The sequence below is a fragment of the Ambystoma mexicanum genome, chromosome 3q (genome assembly GCF_040938575.1).
Source record: "Ambystoma mexicanum isolate Mex_15411 chromosome 3q, UKY_AmexF1_1, whole genome shotgun sequence".
Taxonomy (NCBI): Eukaryota; Metazoa; Chordata; class Amphibia; order Caudata; family Ambystomatidae; genus Ambystoma; species Ambystoma mexicanum.
Window position 1 is genome coordinate 1,088,114,502 of NC_090926.1, and position 16,024 is coordinate 1,088,130,525.

At 45.9% G+C, this 16,024-nt stretch overlaps 1 protein-coding gene across 1 annotated transcript in view; it reads right to left on the reverse strand.

Moving 5' to 3' along the window:
- The window catches only part of LOC138447628 (uncharacterized), a 1,020,308-nt gene that overhangs the window by 474,933 nt on the left and 529,351 nt on the right, over nt 1-16,024 (reverse strand). The window contains exon 11 of the mRNA XM_069603826.1: nt 8,622-8,843. Coding sequence (XP_069459927.1) covers nt 8,622-8,843 — 222 coding nt within the window. The remainder of the gene's footprint in view (nt 1-8,621; nt 8,844-16,024) is intronic.

Below are 16,024 nucleotides of genomic sequence, written 5' to 3' on the forward strand. Positions count from 1 at the left end.
CCATGACACAGAGAAGCCAGATTAAGTGGTTTTGCTATCTTTGTCTTGTTCTGCCTCTTCGCTAAACAGCGACCCATTTGAACTTGAATAGGGCAAGATTTGTTCTAAGTCTGGTGTATTGGACAGCTGAGAATCAGCAGTATCATATAGGAATGTTGAAGAATTAGCGATTTTCCTTCTTTGTCCCAGAGACTGATTATTATCAAGACTGGGTGATAGTGCCTGGTCTTCCTCAACTGAGCGAGTAGTCGTTGGTTCCAAACCTGATGTTAGAGAGAGTTGTAAGAGTGTATTACTGTATTTAAATCAGAGGGGTTCACTGGATTTTCAGAGTGGGGCGGACCGTTTGCTGTTGTTTTTACAACATCTAGAGTTGTAATGGGTAATTCGGCCTAAGGGGAGGAGCTATGATCGCGTTTCCCCGCATGTGATATCACACTGAGCAATATGGGGTTCATTACAGCGGGGAGCAGTCCCCCTCTTATAAGCCGTTATACCTTTTCAGCGTTTTTACTCACCACAATTTGTAAGATTGTCTGGGATGGAGAGGCTCAAAGGCACTAAGGCCCGCGGTCACCTCCCTTATTTACCAAAGTTGATATATGCTAGGCAAAGATCGAGTGCAATTCCTGACATCCTCTTCTTCCCCCATTAGTGAGGGGGTTCAAAGGCTCGAGAGCCCGCAGTCACCTCCCTCTAGGGGTGCTTCGTGGTGGCTAGCTGCAGACAGGGACTTTGTATCGCTAGCAGCAATGTTCCACACTTCTGTCAAGTAAGCAGGCATTTGGAGTGGCGTGATACAAAACATTTGCAATTCTTTTTTTGCTTTAATAAACAGTTCTGATTTTTCTTCAGACACTTCCAAATTGTGCCTCCTTCAAGTACTGTCATGACCAAGCGCAGGAGCCTCTGGAGACGCTGGCAGTGGAGCTAATGTTCCATCACGCTTACTTACCAAAGGGACATCAGTGGTCTAGTGTTTTCCAAAAAGGCCTCCGTGTGTATTTCCATCGTCCTGTCCCTCGCTCTGAGCATTGCAACCCTCATTCTATGGGTAAGACGTTGCCAGGTTTTCACTTACTTACTTACCTTGCATTTACTGTGTCTATGCCTGTTTTTCTTCCTCTGTTTGGCGGCCTGCGGCTTGCTGTCTCATCTGCTTGCCTCTGCTTGACAGGCCGCAGCTTGTGGTCTTCTGCTTGCCTCTGCCATCTCTTTTCCTTCCTCCACTTGGCGACCTGCGCTTGCTCTCCCATCTGCTTTTTCCTTCATTGCCCGCTTGTCCATTCTTCTTACTGTCTTCTTTGTCCACGCATCAACCTCTCCTTCCCGATTACCAGACCAAGATCATATTACGGATTTAGCCTGATCTACGTTCCATGGATTGGTGATAATTTCCTCAGATAAGCTGCATCGGAAGATCAGGGTTTTTTACACTACAAGGATTTTTCCCTTTAATTGAAGGTTTGGCTCTGCGGAGCTTGTTGTACAACCAGGCAAAGGGCCTCCGGAGGAGCTCGCCCTTACCTCTTCACGAAGAAAGAGAAGACACATGGGCTGAGAAGAAGATAGAAGAAGGGTGAGCCACAAGACGAATCACCTGAAGATACAGGTGAGGAGATTGAAGAGGGATTATCATCAGATTCTGAGAAGTACTTATTGTAGTGAATCGTAGTGAGCATCAGTAAATGAGGGTGTCTACAGAGTGAATTGTTTGCATCCAAACATAGACTACAATCTTGCTGCAGACAAATGAGCAATCCATGCAAAATTTGGTAGCAGTGGGTTCAATGGTGTGGATTTGTATAGCCAGACAAACATACACACACACACACACATACATTTTGTTTGCATATACGATGTTTGCATCCAAACAAAGACTACGATCCTGCCCCAGACAAAAGAGGAACCCATGCAAAATTTGGTAGATGTGGGTTCAGCGGTGTAGATTTGTATAGCCGTACAAACATACACACACACATAAATACATTCAGCTTTTTATATATAAATTACAATTTCCACATCTGAAGGACATATATGCGGCATCAATGTGGAAAGTCGTTTCAAATCAATTCTCTGTGGCTTTGTCTTAACTGATCTCAGTTCAGCCTCATGTTGTACCAACGGTAATTGGCAAGTATGGTATTCTTAAAATAAGGATACGCGAGCCAAAGGAGAGAAAACAATTGAAATGATCAACTTTCTGGTCGCATACCTTTGCTTTCAATAAAACCGATATTTGTAAATGTTAAAAAAAAGTTTAGAACAGTTTGTATCACTTTTGGAAAATATTCTCTTCCCAAAAACTGGTTTCTCATTTTTGAAGCCGGTATATGACTACTTTTGTTTTGCCTGTAATCCTTTTTGGCCAAAACAATTGTGACTAGAGAGAGAAAGCTCATAATTTTTTTTATTGGATGCATATATTTTGCATGCCTCCAGTGTTTAAAAAGTGTAATGTTTTCGATCCTACACTATCTGTGAACTTGATTGAAGGGTGCACCATGTTAATACAAGCATTATGTTTTGCCAAATGCTGTTGTGCTCCATTCCATGATATAAATACATTGTCGATATGCCTATACCAAATAGATCTGCCTTTCTTCCATTGTTGTGAATTAAATATATACTCCAAGTAAAGATTGGCAATTCATGTTTCACAAATTTGTTTGAAAAATATTCTGTCATACCGAAAATAGATCCAGTTCAAATAAATACAACATTGTTGCAGCTGTCCATTTTGGATCCGTACTGAAATGTTGCCCTCATTTGTGCGCCTGTTACGGAGAATTCTCTGTTTAGGCTGAATTTCCTAACCTGGTGAGTCCCCCAGCAGCTTTGCTGTATTTTAGGGGTTTCGTTTTTTCTCCTGCCAAGAGTGAGACTCTTTTACCCTCACTCTTGGGCATGATTTGAGTGTGTTTCTTTGACTCTAGATGTGTTTAATGGGCTATGGGGTCTTTTACTCCATAGGGCTTCATGTGTTGTTGTGATGTGTGTTACACAGCACCCTCAGTGCAGTAACACAGGGGTGTCATAGTGACCCCCCAGTATAGACTCCATACCCTGGGACTGACTACTGTCTCCCAGGGTATGTAAAGTCACCATTCACTTTACTAGTCTCAAATTCAGAACATAACCAGTACAAACCATCATACTGTGGACGTGGCAATCGAATTGCCCCGGGGTCTGTTAGTCGAGGGGGCACGTCTCCGTCCCCCCTGATCGAGTTTTGGCTGGTGGCAGTGGATACTACTTTTTATATTTGACCGCGAATATATCCCTAAGGGATTTCCCATTGTACGAGGCTACCAACTTTAATTATTTACTTCCTATAGCCTCGAACATACCGCCGGTTTATTTATTTAATTTTAATTCTCCGGTTGGTATTTTTTGCCAGAACTCGGTTTTAAAATGGCGTTTGTGTTCGCTTCTGTGACTCCAACCCAAATTGAGCCCTTTGTTCCACTTTTTGGCGGGCTTCTCCACAGAAGCCCTCCAAAGTGGTGCCACTCTGTCTGGGGTACCTAGGAGGTATGGAGGGGGATTTAGGCACCCTGGACTGAGTTGCCTAGGCAACTCAAGTCGCACTCCGTCCTGATTGGCCCAAGTGGTGAGCCGGCCGGCTCACCACTTAGCATGTTTGAGTGACAGCTAGGCTGAGTGAATGGGGGTATGCTGCATAAAAGCAGGGCTTTGGGGACTGGAACTTTAGAAGTCGCCACAGGACCTAAGAATCCGACGAGGGAGAAGCTGAGCCGACCTGCTACGACGACACCACCGGTGGAGCCCTGCTGACCCGTCTCACCACTTTTCCCAACGACAGAGGAGATCTCCAGCCTGGAGAGTCTTCTTCCTTCGACTGGTGGGGATAACCAGTCTGCTTCCTTTTTCGCTTCCTGGAGCCTCTTGTGGCCGCCTTGCCTGTGCCAAGCACCCCGGCAACCGGGATACCACGTTTTACCACTACCGCGAATCGAAGGGTAGTACCTTTAACCGGAAAACTCTGCGGCTGGTTTCTTCCCTGGCAGTGCAACGACCTTCATCTTTCCTCCACGTCTCTTCTCTTCTTCTTCTGGACGATGCTGCAACTTGCACCCGCTGCCAGGAGCAACCCGCTGCCAGGAACAACTGCACCCGCTGGAGGATCCTTTCCACATAAGGTACCGTGTTCCGCCTGGCTTCCCTTGCAACCGACTGTACGGGGACACCCTGGCTAAACTTTTCTGAGCCTAACTAAAACCTTTCCGAACTCCCTGCAAGACTTTTTAAGCCTGTTGTCATTGTGTGATCTTGGGTGCATTTGTGCTCTGCTCTCTCCAAGAGTGGGCCCGGCCTATGGACTTTGGCTCACAAGTAACTTTTGACTTTCCTGCCAAGCTTAAGAGTTCCTAAGTATTAGTGTGGTGTATTTTCCTACATTCTGCCTTTTTCCCTCCCTTTTTCGTTAACTTATTGGAGTGCCATCTATAGTTAAGCACTCACCTCTGTCTGGAAATAAGTGGTGTTAACTAAGACTTGTCTGATAAGGAATAAGGGATGTATATATAATAATAGTAACTGTGTTGAGAGTGATTTACAATAATAGTGCTGGAGTGTTTCAATCAGTGTGTTTTTAAATAAATAATTATATACCTTGATACCAAAGCTCTGGTCAGTGGTTGCGTGTGCTATTGTGTCTGAGTGCCTATTGTGTATACTTTGCATACTGCCTAACTCTTCTTGAGGGAAGTCTGACTGCTCAGCCACAGCTACCAGGTAAATCTGGGTGGTACAGACTGCTACCAAGTGGGTTTACTGCTAACACCTGTAGTCCTAAATCTTTTGCAGTGTTCCCAAAGGGAACTGCACAGGTTTCTGCCTAACAGCGCCCCCGCAATCACTGCGACTTTGGGGCACACAAAATGAGGGGGACATTTACTGCGCCCAAGCAGAACAGGGGTTGCGGGGTGTCTGCCACCCTACTTGGGCGTAGTAACGGGAGTCGGGGGTTGCGGCGGTATCCTCCGCTTACCATTCTGGTAAGCGGGGGACAAGAAAGTAAAAAAAAAGAAAAGAAAAGAAAAAGCACCCTGCAGCGTCAGCTCTAACCCACATTAGTGGGAGGAACTGATTCCGCAGGGATAGCAGGGTATAAGCGGCACACACAGAAATGTGCCACTGTTAAGGTAAGTGGGGTGGGGTGTCGGGAAGGGAAATGGAGGCCGGGGAATGCGGGCACAGCGATCTATATGATCACTGTGCCGCGCCGTAATTACCGTCAACATTTTCGTCGCCGCAGTTGCAGCCAGCGCAGTGATCACATAGATTTGTTCATTTATGGTACGTTTCCAGCTGTAGTATCTTTTTACATGATAAGCACGTAAAGACTTTCTGTAAAGAAATAGTCAATAAATATGCAAATTGGTTATCCAAGGGGATGAAGTTTGTCAGGGATGCACGAAAAACCTCTGCCTGGTGCAGAGCCCGTGGGTCCAGGTTCATTGGAAACCTTGCGAGTCCTTCAAGTAGTAGCCTTTGGAACCTCAAGGCGAACCTCGGTAGGCTTTGTGCCCTCAAACCGTGAGGATCTGAGAATAACTGAAGATAAAGGCCTCACCTCGGGCCTGGGCTTTGTAGAAGAGCTTGTCAACCCCCAGGTGTGAGCTCTGGTAGTAGCCCGATGGATCCTGGGGGATTACCCGGCATCATGCATGGAAGTCACCTAAAGTTCTTTGTGACTACTCCTACTCCCCCTACTCCCCCATGTATGTCTGTGTCTAACTTGTTTCTCTCGGTGTGCCACCTACGAGTGCTCCTTCCCAGCAACTGACCAACTGACCCAAATGTCCTGGAATGCTTGGGGGCTGACAATCACCAGAGGCTCATTTGCACAGCGTGCCTCACACTGACTCCGAGAGCTTTAAAAACAAGATTACAATGCCCAATCCATATCATCTGAAGGTCTTCCTCAGATGGAAGACCAGAACAGCAAAGTGAGTTCCTTTTTGTATTCTAGGACACCCCGGTGCTTTTGTGGAGAGGACCAGGGACAGGTGCTTCGACCCCCATTGAATGACAAGGAGCTACCAAGTGGTGAATTGACAAAGAACAACGAAGAAAGACTGCATCTGAATCGTATCAGAGATAGAGTGGGCACAACATAGAGCAAAGATGTGTTGGTGATATGGGCAATTCAGTCGATAAAAAAGAGCGATATGCACAAATGTTGATCTTCTGTACAGTACACATATCACACAGCCAAAACCCAACCAGTGCATACACATGTAGTTCAGTACTCACTGCTATTGGGAAGATTTTATAACAACAAATGAATCATAAAAAACTAAGACCCATATGAACTATTAGTGTCAGTGTTCTGTCAATTAGAACTTCCAACAAATAACATTATTAATTAGTAGATTTAAATTAGACATCAAGTAATGGCCTTTCTGCCTTTATGTAAAACAACAACATATAAACAATAAAACAATACTATTTCCAGATTACAACAATATATTTGAAAAAACTCATCACAAACCCTAATACTCGTGAACATTGTAGACACTGTGGTAGCCAATTGAAACAAAATAAGTAATGTTACAGGGATAACCTTCCACTTATTTTTTTAAGATATAGAAGAGATGGTCTACAAATAGACTAATTATTTATATATTAATCTGAGAAGGCAGCTAAGAGAAGGTGAATTTTAGAAAAACAAGCTTTCTTCAATAGTTCACATTTGCAACATTTGAATAAATGCATGACAGGGCCAAAGACAGACATTGCCCAGGTCTTTTTGTGGCACTGGCCTCAATGCTTGGAGACCATGTAGGTCGAAAGGGTGGGGGCATGACCAAATCATTAGCACATATCTACCCATCCCCAAATCCAATCCTCCCCGCATCACACTCTTATCATTTGTTTTTGGAACAGTGAGATTCATGGGCCAAAACCTAACGATGGGAGCATAGCTCAACATAACATGTCATATCCAGCCGTGGACTCCTTGCTCATCATTTCTAGTTTCAAGCTACACTTCACTGGGGGACTGATCTGCATGTGGTTTTGTTCTATTATGGTTTATACAAGATACATGGGGGGTCATTACGAGGTAGGTGGTAAGGGGTTAACGGCGCCGGTAAAGGTGCCGTAGCCGTCAACCCCTTACCGCCCCATTACAAGGTCTGCTTGCGGGAACCCACTAAGGATGCCTGGTTTTACCAGGCGTCCTTAGCGGGTCCCGTTAGCAGACCAGGATGCTAACAACGGGCCCGTTATTAACGGGCCCGTTGTTAGCTCCCTCCCATTCCCATTGAGCCTTATGGGGGCTCGAATGGGAATGGGGATGTACCGGGTACGGATTCCTTGAATGAGGAATTACTGGGCCCTCCAAGGTCGGAATGGCCCGGTGTTAGGATATCAGTGTATCATTTAGGCATTTAAGCATTACATGGTGTCACTGTCATGGTTTGCATGCGCTTAGAATGTGGATCTCCATCCCGGGTGTTCCAGGTTCTAGGCAAGCGGAGAGTGAAAGAAAGGCTGACGGTGGGCGGTGGTTGAAACCCTCCCGGGGGTCGTTGACCATACTACTAAGAAGTAATAAAGAACATTACTCTACAAATTCGTGTGCTGGTGTCAATCGGAACGTAACAACTGGCGACGAGGATAAAGGTTTTCCAGAGACGACCCCCGGCACAATATCAACCTATAACTCTACATCTACTGGTCAAGAAAAGAGGAAGCTATCGGTCAGGCTGCGATACATTATCCTAACACCTGGTCTGCTCTTCGGTAAATTGCAAGGTCGGAATGGCCCGGTAATTCCCCATTCAAGGAACCCAGACCCGGGGTAGCCGTGCCACTAATAGCGGAATGGATACCTCCTTCCTCGTAAAGACCCCCATGGTTTTAGAAGTGCTCCCTCAGGGTAGTTCCAGTTTCTCAGAGACATTAGCTCAAGAGTTTCCATTACTTTTATTTATATATGTTGAGTTTCCCTAATAGGAGGGCTGGATATGCCCAGAAGCGTACTCCTCTGTGGTTGCACCTAGAATCAAAAATGAGATTGATCAAACTAACACATTGGGGGTTCCTTTTGACCTATGCAGTGTGATATGCCTACTAGACTAGGCAAATGTGCTTGTTGTGACATGGGGTTGGACTGATTTGCTTAGGTTGTGTCTGCTTCTTTTATAACATAGGTAAGGTAAAGCTGAAGCACAATGGAAATGCTGATGTGAGGTACTATTGATGGATTATATGCATACTCTACAGCATTTCCATCACGTGTTTTGTTATTAAGTCTACCTTGGTTATATGGCATATTAAAGCTTAAAAAGGTATTGATTATATTGATTAATCATAGTTGAACGTTCTGAAGAGTATATTGTCAAATCCATAAGTGAAAGTGATATTGCTAGATATCCGGTCAAGTGGCACAGCAAGAAGAGCGCGCGCTTTGACATCCGTGCAGAGCCTGCTAACGCAGGTTCGAATCCCGGCGGGGCCAAACTCAGCCTTTCATCCTTCCGAGATCGATAAATGAGCACCACACACCGTGGGTAATAGTAAGCAGCACTCAGATACCTGAGGGTTTGTCGCACTATGTAAGTGCCAAATTATTATTAAGTACTCACACAGGTTGCCTGGCTGTCTTCATATGGCAGGGACACCAGAATCTCTTCAAGTGCAATGTCATCATTTTCTTGGGTAAAGTACATGATCTCCTCAAGAAGCCAATGGATTTCCTCCTTCAAGGGAAACCCAAACCCTCCAGATCCAATGATGGGAAAAGTGATGTTATGAATAGCCGATGTCTGGCACTTGTCTAGACAGCATCTCACATTAGCTCTGTAGATCTGAAAGCAAGGTCATCTGGTTAGATTTGTACTCTCAGGCTTAACCCATATATTTGAATAATGAAAACTTATTGGCCACTTTTTACTGTATATAGACTACCACGCTCTGTGTTATTGCATGCTTTCTCGTATTCAATCATTAATTTCAATGACAAATTTGGTTGCGGAATCTGTGGCGGCTCTGATTTTATCTAGGTAAATGCAAATATTGCAGAAAGGTAACTCTTGGATTTGTATGAAAAATCATGGAACTATGAAGGTTTCACTTCCTGTGAATCTGCTGGTTTCCTTCCTGCCCTTTAAGATTTCATTTTGTCTGCCCTAAAATGTTCATTAGCTTAGGACATTGACAACTAAACAGGAATTGTAGGTTGGCTTATAATGAAGGAATAGCTCTGTATCTGCACTACTATCCTTTTGTTAACTTAACAACGTTTTTGTACAGTATCAAGTGTAAGGACTGTAGTATGAATAGAAAAGGTTTTATGTTATCATGAGGCAGGCACAGGATGAATCCCCCAACACATTCCGTACTTGAGGGAGGCATAGTAACAATATTCCTGTCTAGTCTGCAGTGCATATGCACTGACTGACACACCACAGAGCTCTCTGCAGCAGCACACATCAGCTGTCTGTGTTACAGTTCTGACGAGTTGTGTTAGGCAACCAACAGCATTAAAGGGAGACCTGAGTACTACACCAGGATGGGTGTAGTCACTACTGTTAATAAGAGTGGCAGAAAATGTACATGGAACCCATGCCCAATCCCTACACAAACTGCAAATGTTCACATAAAAATGTGACTGTGTTGTTGAAGCATCCATGAATTCAATGGAACCGCAAAATACCCGATTACTTACCAGCAATCTTCATTACTCCGATTCTTCCCTCCCTGTACATGTCCTTACTTATCTTAAGTAGAGCGCTCTTGAATCTTTTTTTTTTGTATTTGGATTCAAAAATAAGGTTAATCAAAACCCATTTAAACCTTAACAATCTAAAATCTAACATCTTCATGAAGTTTGCATTTTTTAACACTCAAACAATATAAAAAATATTTAAAAATTAACAGATCAAATGCAGCAATTAGACACTTCTCTAACATAGAAAAAACTGTTTTTTAAAAGAAAAGCTATAGTTCTGAAATATGTTGTCAAGAGGTCAACAGAACATTTCATAGCATAAAACGATGCAGCATTAGTATCTATAATCTTCTTTGACCTTAACCACACCTTACTTATGAAACCCTATATAAACACAGTTTACAGTACTTTATAAATCTCACCACTGACAAAATCATGGGTATGGAGACTCTGTGCAACATAGACATCCATAGCTTTTCAATGTCAAATCTTTCTAGGTTTGCAACAAATTTACCAAAGTACATGATTCTGAGATCCAGGAGCATGGGGCATTCAACTAAACTGGGTTTGAAATGTCCTACTTTCCCACAGCTCTTTCACAAACAGCACATAGATGATACCAGGGCCTCTTAGTTTCTAATACTCAATATTTATCCTATATTTAATACATTAAGTCAGGACCTCATAAAATCATTTCTATACCCGGTATCAGGGAAACCATACACATATTTCTCTGCCAATCAAGCCGTCTTTGAAATTTCCATCACATGCCTATAGAGACGGTGTTTACGCAACCATTCACCTGTTTTTATCCAACCAGCTATACGAATCAACACCTTCACCTTAATAGGGTTTAACAGCAGCGTTTATGTGGATGAGTCAATAACATCTAATACATTCTGACAATACCGCATACATTCTCCCAATGGATGATTCCCCCTTGAGAGCCTGCTTTGCTCAGATAAGTAACAGCAGGCCCTCTTTAGAGCAGAGCGGTTTCCTAAAAAGTGCCAACTGACACAAACTCGCCTCTTCAGGGACTGGAGCCCTAATTCCCAACAGATGGCTGTCAGTGGTATACATTTGGGCAGCCAGTATAGAATACATATCCATATCTGTTATTCGATACTATCTAGATATTCCAGCGGAAAGCTTGGTAAGACCTCCAACCCATACAGTAGCTTAGGGACTCTGATGATGGAAATGCATCGGAGGGACAGGGCCTCTGTATCCTTGTCCTTTATTGCTTTTTATCATGTGTTCTGTCGTGTTTTCAAAGCAGGAGTTCATGTGGGACTCCTGGCAGTGCAGCTTTCCCCTTTTGGTTTGGTGGATGGACCCTTGGGATACCCTAATGCCACCCATGGGTGGGAGTACAACCCTGCACTCCTAGTGTATGTTTTTGGGCACCTGTGGGTGGCCCACAGAGCAGGGTACGGGCTGGTAGCAGCTCTGTGCTGAATTGACAGGTGTCATGAGTATCCTTCATTTTGGGATGCCCAGGCCCTGTCATTGGTATCCGTTGATTCCTGATGGAGACAAGATGACCCCTGGGGCCTCTTGCTGTCCATCTCCTGTTACCTTGTTTCCCGAAGTCCCTTCCCCCTGACTGGCTGTTGGGTGGACATTCCATATATGGTAGTGTGGGGAAGTGCCGGCCAGACTGGCTGGAGCCTTCCCAATGACTGCATGTTGTGGATACGCCCTTGGGGTGGGACCTGGGTGAATGGAGTGTGTGATGAATACACATTCTCTGTTATGTTTGTGTAGTATCTGGTGTGTGACACAATGACTGAGACAGCCCTGCCCGAGACTGGTATGAATGCAGTGTGGAGTGTTGAATTGCTGGGTACTTGTCCCAATACACATAACTTGTTGTGAGTGTCTGGAGAGAAGTGAATGGCCTGAATGCACCGTGTGCCTGATTGGCTGCCTGCCTGTCTGAATGCCCTTAGTCGTGATTGGATGCTTGAGTATGACCTAGCGGAATGAATGGGAGATCAAGAGTATATCTGGGGACCTCTCACTTCTAGGAATCATGTTCAGAAGCTGAAGTCCACTACGACGAGTAACTGGAGTAACTGAAGCTTAACCTTGAAGCCCTGCTGGACGAGAAGAATTGCTGTTGCTCTCCTTCACAATCTGAAAGCTGCTGTGCCTCCAAGGACTGACCCAGAGAAGACCTGGTAAGGCGCCCCCTTCCCGAGCTAGGAGGGACCATTGTCCACCAGTTGATCTTTGCCTAAACTCCCTGTTAGACAGACCTTCGACAGGCTGCCGACCCGATACGGGGACTGCTGCGGAACTCCAAGGAGAAGCGCCCGGACTGTTGTCCGCCACTGTCGACGACAGCCGTCGCCGGCTGGAGCCGCCATGCTCCCGTTTGCCTAAGAACTTCATTGATCCATGTCCTTGTCCCAATACACATTACTTGTTGTGAGTGTCTGGATAGAAGGGAATGGCCTGAATGCTCTATGCACCTGAGCTGCTGCCTGCCTGCATGAATGAATGCACTTCTGAGTGATTGGTTGCCTGAGTGTGACCCAGCAGAATGAATGAGAGACCAACTAGCATATTTGGGGGCCTCTCACTGCTAGAAATCATTCAGAAGCTGAAGTAAAACTGGAGTTGAAACTGACATTGAAACTGAAGCTTAACCTTGAAGCCCTGCTGGAAGAGAAGAATTGCTGCTGCTCTACTTCGTCGATCTGAAAGCTGTTGTGTCTTCAAGAACTAATCCCAGATAGGACCTGGTAAGGCAACCTCTCCCTGAGCTACAAGGGACCATTGTGCACCAGGTGATCTTTGCCAAAGCTCCCTGGTAGACAGACCTATCAAAGGCTGCCAACCGGAGACGGGGATCGCCGCGGAATCATGAAGAGAAGTGCCCAGACATTGAAGTCCATCACCGTCGATGACCGCCCGTGCCGACCAGAGCCGCAGTGCTCCCTTTGCCTAAGAACATTTGACCCAAGGACGTTCTTGCCTGCACCGTCGACCACTTTGTCCCGCCGGAGAAGGTCGAGGCCGCCGACGCGCCAAAGATCATCCACCGGTGGGTTTCCCGCCACCTGAAGACCGCAGAGCCACCGACGACCCGACGGCCTTGCTAGGCCAAATTTCTTCATAGACTCTTTGCGGTCCTGAACTATCGTCATCGAGGTGCCTCGCACGCCTCTTCCTTGCAGGACATCTACGCTCTATGGTCGACGAGCACCGCTAGGAATGAAGCTGCAGCCTCGCTGCCGTTGTTCACCCTGTTCTCACCGGTCGCTCGCTGACCCGTAGCTCGTGCCCGAAAGGGAGTTCACTCAAGAAGGGCCGTCGATTCCCCGACAAAGAACTCTACAACGCCAGGTACATTGGGGTTGCAGAACTATTGGAAAGACTTGTACTGAACAATATATGGACTGGGCTTGTACGATATATCTTTATTTACAGGTTGCCCAAGTGAGGGGATCTCCACACAGAACTGTGCCTAGCGGTACCGGTCCAGTATTCTGCCTATTGTTCTGACCAACTGCTTTCCTCCTATATCTATTGTTGGTTACCTTTACAAATTGATTTGTGTGACATTTGACCACCATTTAGTTGATGAACTTTAATGCAATCTGATAGTGATTGTGGTACCACGTATAACTGTGTATATATTTGCCATTGTAGATTAACTGAGCACAAAGTGAGTTATCGTGATTGTGTATAGAACCGTGAACCTTAACTATAGAAAGACTGTGTTTTCATTAATACAGTGTGTGTACATTCCCTTGTGGGTGCTTGGGGACTACACTGTACTTAAGAACCAGCCCGCATCACCTCCTGAGAAGCTAGGCCTTGATTGCTCGCCCACGTTTACCAAATAGAGAATCTTGGCTGGGGTCCTCTGTGCCTCTCCTCTACCATTTAGAGAGCAGGAGTACAGACACCCCCCTCCAGTCATTACAGGGACCAGCCCATCTACAACCACTTACTTAAAAAAAATACAAAACAAAAGGGCTACAATGGCCAGGTTGGGAGACCTCATCTTTACCTCATTAGTGGTGCTCACATTGCCGTAACATGGTTTGTGTTGTTTGTGGTCTAGTGAAGAAACATGTGACTTAACAGTTTGGTTTAGACCACCCTTTTTGGGGTGGCTCCAAATCTGATTTGCATATGTTTTCTCTTCTTTAATGGCATTGCAGGCTAAACAACAATACAAGGACCATGCATTGGTTATGATTAAGTCGAAACCTTTGATTCTTCACTCTTCCATTTTTTCAATTTACCCCTGTGAGATGGGCACTCCTAGAAGTGGCTGGTGAGGTTGCTGTACCCAGAGACCCAAGCTGCATCTCAAATATGATGTCCAATGTGAAAGGCCAGACTTGACCCTATTAAGTGCTCAAGCGTGTATATAGTTTCCTGGAACAGGTCTGAGAGGTATATGGCCCTTGTTTGCACAGCTTTGACCACAGGGCATTAATCGCCGGTACAATTGTGAGATATTCAATTGACAGCTGAAGAGGCTGATGATCTACCCATCAGTCCTTGCCCCAGGTGCCTTGTAATTGTAATTGGAATTGTTTATTTGTAAAGCGCTACTACACAAGTGAACTGCTCAAAGCACTTCACGGCGGGAAGGGAACAAGGGGATGTCAACGCCATTCTTAGGCCTTGATGATTCCGAATGATCTAAACAGCAATAACTAGCATACTAGGCCAGGGCATTTCTACTAGTATAAGTGTATGACAAAGAGTGGGGGGAGAGCGGAGGGGAGGGAGAGGAACATGCGCGACAATAAGGTTGGTCATCAATGCGCAATGCGTGCAGCCACAGCCAGCTAGGGAGGGGTAGCTAGAGGAGGACAGGACAGACAAACATGTTAAGCCTAGTACATTCAAGGTCATGCAAATGCGCAGACAGAAGTGCGAGGGAGGGGGCACAAGTGTACCCAGACCAGCAGGGGCCAGGGTTAAGTGCAGAGTCGGTGTCACTCTCATGGAATGTGTTCCAAGTGCAATAGTGCAAGACAGAGTGCGAGGCCGGGAGGCAAGTGCAGGACTGGCGGGGGAGCCTGGGACCTGAGAGGCTCTGGAGGTGCACCAGGCGACCAGTCAGCTGACTGAACAGGTTGGGGCTGAGAACAAAAGAGGGAAACAGGTGAGAAGAGAAAGGAGGTTAGCAAGGGAGAGGGAGAGAGAAAGAGGAAGAGAAGGGGAATGTCTTGAGGAGTTTCTGGAATTTAAGGAGGTCCGGCTCAAGATGGAGAGAGCCAGGTAGGCTGTTCCAAAGGGAGGAACCTCCAGAGGATAAGGATCTACCCCTGAATCTCTGTTTGGAAAAACAGCTCACCCGCAAAGAGTTGGAGGAGGCCGAGCGGAGGGCTCTGGAAGAAGAGTATTTAGGAATAGAGCGTTGTAGATATAGGGGACCCAGCCCCAGAAAGACGTGTGGACTATGCAGAGGGACTTGAACTTGATCCTTGCAGCCACAGGGAGCCAGTGGAGGGATTTAAGCGCTGGAGAGATGCAGTCCCTGGGCTTGAGGCCATGGATACGTCTCACGGTTCTGTTCTGGAAAAGTTGAAGAGGTCGAAGAGTAGAGGTGGGAAGATTGAGAAAGAGACTGCTGCATTAGTCCAGTCTGGAGAGAACCAGGGCTCTGGAGACAGTGAGCCTCTAGGGAAAGATGAGAAAAGGTAGAATACCTCTGAGGATGGTGCAGCTGGTAGTGGGACCTTTTGGATATGTCCGAGATGTGAGAAGAGAAGGAGAGAGTAGAGTAGAAGATGACCCCAACATTTTTTGCCTCACTAGTGGGTGAGCGTGCAAGACCAAGGGTGGACGGCCAGAGTGAAAGTGGGAAAGCCGGAGCAGGGGTCCAAATTAGGACGATCTCTGTCTTACTGGCATTAAGGCAGAGATCATAAGTAGCACACCAGGACTGAATTGCGGACAGACAGTCTGGGATGAGCGAGGTGGAGGAAGAGGCAGAGTGTAGCCTGAAAGAGAGATGAGTGTCATCCGCATAACACTGAAAGTTGGAGGTGAAGGCAGAGATCATGTGGGCCAAAGGGGCCATATAGACATTGAAAAACCAGGGCGATAGATTAGATCCCTGGGGGACACCACAAGTAGAGAGAGTGATAGCAGACAGAAAGGAGCTGAGTTCAACCTGGGAAGGATGTCCAGAGAGAAAGGATGCTAGCCACGCCAGGGCTAGATCAGTGATGCCCATGGTCTCACGGAGACAGGCGATCAGGATGTTGTGATTTACCATATCGAAAGCAGTGGAGAGGTCAAGAAGAATGAGGACAGATGGAGAGTTAGAGTCAACGT